We start from the raw sequence: 3731 nt of genomic DNA, 5'->3' as shown, positions 1-3731 counted from the left end.
TTATTAGTTTTTTTTTTTTTCTGCTTAGACTTCACAATATTTTGGAGATTATTATAAATTGTGGATTTTAGTTATTATAAGAGGTTTATTAGAAGCATTGTTTATTTGGAGTTTTATTGAATTAAGTTTAAATAAATTATGTTTATTGAGCTAAGTAAGGTTAGCAAGTTAGTCAGGTATCTAAATTCATGTTTCATGGATTTCGGTCCTGACACCTACTCTCGAGATTCTTCAACTGACATGCATATCCATTCAGCATTGCCAAAATGCTCACAAGAGAGCGAGGAGACATGCTAATAACCACCAATAAAAGTACACAAATACTCCAGGATGGGAACACTTTAACCAAATTCAAATTACACATGATCCGTTTGTAAATTTACATTATTGAATTTGAAACTAATAATGATGGTGATGAGAGAAAAGGCAATAAAACAAATCATCTAGACCACCACACCACACCCACACAAATGTTACAAACGGGTCCTGAGTCTCCTGACACTCATGTGAATAGCAGTGGCAAGATCATGATATTAACACACCAACGTAATTGAAATCCATCCAATTGTAGAGACGCTAGATCCTAGTCTCCTAGATGTAGAACCTCTTCATGCAATTGCAAAGCTGATAATGATGGTAATCCCCACTGCCTGACATGTAACTTGAAATATGAAAAGCATCAGTAATGCCTCTTAGCCTGTATGGCCAGGCCAATCAAGAAATGATGAAAGAGTTCAACAAAAAAAAAAACAATAAACAGATTAATGATTTTTTTTTAGTATGTAACAGTTCATTAAAATAGAAGAAAACAGAGCCATATTAATGAAAAACCAGAGTGCTAATCTCATTAACCACGTAACTCATTATGTTTATAAAAATGACCGAAATAAATAGTGAAAAATATGTATAGAAGTCTTATGTTGCAAACATCTACTTACATACAAAGCGGTCACCCCTGGTTCTGAAACTTCCTCCACAATCTTGCCTTGTTCACTGCCATTGTTACGTAGATCCAATCCTTCAGGTTGTCCAAGAACAAGAAATAGGCATGTCTCCATGACTGCTTTAAAAGCAAAGAGCCGCACACACTCCAAAAACTCACAATATATCCAAGTCCTGCTCCAGCATTAAACCATTTTTTGAATTCATCTTCGTCCTTTTCGACATCTTTACTACCATCGTCGGTTGGCTCACTTTGGGGTGGTGTTTCTTCACTTGGGCACTTTTGTGTGAGTGGAAGCCCACAAAGGGCCCAATTCCCAATAAAACGAGTTGCATCAAAGCCTTGGAGTTGAGTGCTTGAAGGAATTTTCCCAGATAAATTGTTGTAAGATAGGTCTAAGTGGCTCAAAAACTGTAACTCTGACATACTAGATGGGATTTCTCCTGAAAACCGATTCCATGACATATCAAGTGATTCTAGCTGCTTCAACTGACCAATCATTTGAGGAATTTCTCCAATTAAGTTGTTTTTGGATACGTTCAGTACAACCAACTCCAAAAGGCTCGAGATTTCACTAGGAAGTTTTCCTGATAGTTTATTGCTTGAAAGGTTAATGATCTTTAGTAGTCCAAGATTTTTACCATACTCATACTCCCTCCCTTTTAGTACAACCATTGCACTGTCAACATATATTCCCATACAAACATAGCCTCCATCTGTGCCCAGGAAATTACCATCAAAGAGATTACTGGAAGATTTCCCTTTGTGAGCCATGGCAGTGAAATTATTGAGGCACTGTGGTATAGTTCCAGATATGTCATTTAGAGAGAAGTCCAAGATGCGTAAATATTTCAACTGACATATATGCCATGGTATGCTTCCATTGAACTTATTGGAACGTAATATAAGAACAATCAATTGTGGCAAGCCTTCGGCAATCCATGCTGGTACTTTTCCAGAGAATTTATTGTTTCCCAAGTCCATAAATTTCAAGGAGCTGCAATTTTTTAAGGATACAGGAAAATCTCCAGAGAAATTGTTATTACGTAGACTCAATGTTACAAGCATTGACAACAAGCCCAAAGAGCTTGGAACCTCACCAGAGAAATTGTTGCCAGCCAAATTCAAAATAAATAGGTTAGGCCAATGCATAAAACAATTTGGAAGTGCTCCAGATAATAGGTTATCAGATAGGTCTAGGAAACCCAACAACCCACCATTGATTTTACAAAGAGGCGTAAGTGAACCAGAAAATCGATTTTTAGAGAGACTCAAGGAGCTGAGATTAGTTGAAAAAAGTGGCAATGGACCCTCTAAATGGTTAGCATTCAAATCAATTGTATGAGCATTCAAAGGCATCTTCGACACATTAGGTAGCAGTCCATGTATTTGGTTGCAAGAAAGATTTAGAAGTACTAATTTAGGAGGCAAGTTTGCAAACCACTCTGTTGGGATGGTATCAGAAATTTCAGCATGGGAGATATCAATGATGGTAACATTGCTTTGTGTTAGGATCCAATTTGGAAATGTAGGCCCCAACTTGCAAGATCTCAAGTACATTTCATCCAGTTGGAAAGGGGGAGCCCAATTAAAGTCGAATTCAAGAGTAAGAGAATTATCAGATAACTGCAAGTGCCGCAATTTGGAAAGATTTGAAAAATGTGCTTCAGATATGACGCCTTGCAAAGAATTTGAAGAAACATCTAAATGTTCTAGCTTATGAAGGCTTCCAATGGTTTTGGACACAGTCCCATTTAATTTGTTGGAAAAAAGACTTATTTCTTTTAATGATGGAAACATTGCAAAATCAGGCAATGATCCGGTAAATTGATTCCTTGCTAATTTCAAAACCTCTAATGAGTCTTTTGCACATCCAGACAAGTCATTGATACGCTCAACGAGTTGTCCATCAAGATTGTTCCCCGACAAATGCAATTCACGTAAAGTACATATATCCCCAAAGAATTTTGGAATGCCACCTTTAAGTTGATTATTTTCAAGATGTAGACTTTCAAGAGAAGCAAAATATTTCAAATTATTGAAATGAGGATAAGATGAAAGACTCATTGGGGGAAGATCACAACATGCCATATTCAAGGTTGTTAAATAAGGGAGACCACTCACAACTTCTAGCCAATCATTGGCAACATGGAGATTTGTGAAACTTAAGTCAAGGTCTTTTATTGAAAAGAGATGAGACAACCATTCGAGATTTTCAATAATTGTCAAATTATTGCAGCTAAGATTGAGATATTGCAAATGAGAAAGGTTTCCAAGCTGATGTGGAATTGGCCCACTGAGTTTGGCCCTAGAGAGATCAAGGTATTCTAAGTTACCGAGAGATCCGATGAACTCAGGGATATGGCTATGATTAAAATCATTGTAACTGAGATCCAAATAGGTCAAATAAGGCAACTCAAGTAGTGAAGAATTAATCATACCTCCCAAATAAGAAAAACCAAGCCTTAGCTCAAGTACATGGCCTGTTTGGTTGCTGCAGTGAACTCCTTTCCAATTGCAGCAATTCTTATTTTCATCTCCACTCCCCCAAGAAGAGAGGTTGCCGTAGGCATCAAGAAAGCCTTTTTTGAGTTCAAGGAGTGCCTGTCTCTCCCCATCTAGACACCTGATGTTGTCACTGTCAGCATCTCCAACACTTGAAATGAATCCAAGTGCTGGTCTCAAATGCAATAAAAGCGTTAAAAATACAATTGCCTGAAGAAGTTTAAGGGAAGTTCCACCCGTGAATGTGATCACTGTCATTGCCAAATAGCCAATGAGGAAAATG

At 37.4% G+C, this 3731-nt stretch overlaps 1 protein-coding gene across 2 annotated transcripts; it reads right to left on the bottom strand.

Moving 5' to 3' along the window:
- Positions 1–329: 329 nt before the first annotated feature.
- On the bottom strand, positions 330–3731 carry LOC142621074 (receptor-like protein EIX2). 2 transcript variants are annotated; one of them, XM_075794388.1, is made up of 2 exons: positions 939–3731; positions 330–661 (listed from the first exon to the last, which is right to left on the bottom strand). In XM_075794388.1, the coding sequence occupies exon 1, from the start codon at positions 3704–3706 to the stop codon at positions 950–952; it is 2757 nt and encodes a 918-aa protein (XP_075650503.1). In that variant the 5' UTR covers positions 3707–3731; the 3' UTR covers positions 330–661; positions 939–949. The 2 variants fall into 2 exon arrangements, with proteins under 2 accessions (XP_075650503.1, XP_075650504.1); XM_075794389.1 differs by having other exon boundaries at positions 330–650.

This window comes from Castanea sativa, chromosome 12, assembly GCF_040712315.1.
Source record: "Castanea sativa cultivar Marrone di Chiusa Pesio chromosome 12, ASM4071231v1".
In the NCBI taxonomy this organism is placed as follows: domain Eukaryota; kingdom Viridiplantae; phylum Streptophyta; class Magnoliopsida; order Fagales; family Fagaceae; genus Castanea; species Castanea sativa.
Note: the sequence above shows the minus strand (reverse complement) of the source record. Positions and strands in the feature narration are given on the sequence as shown.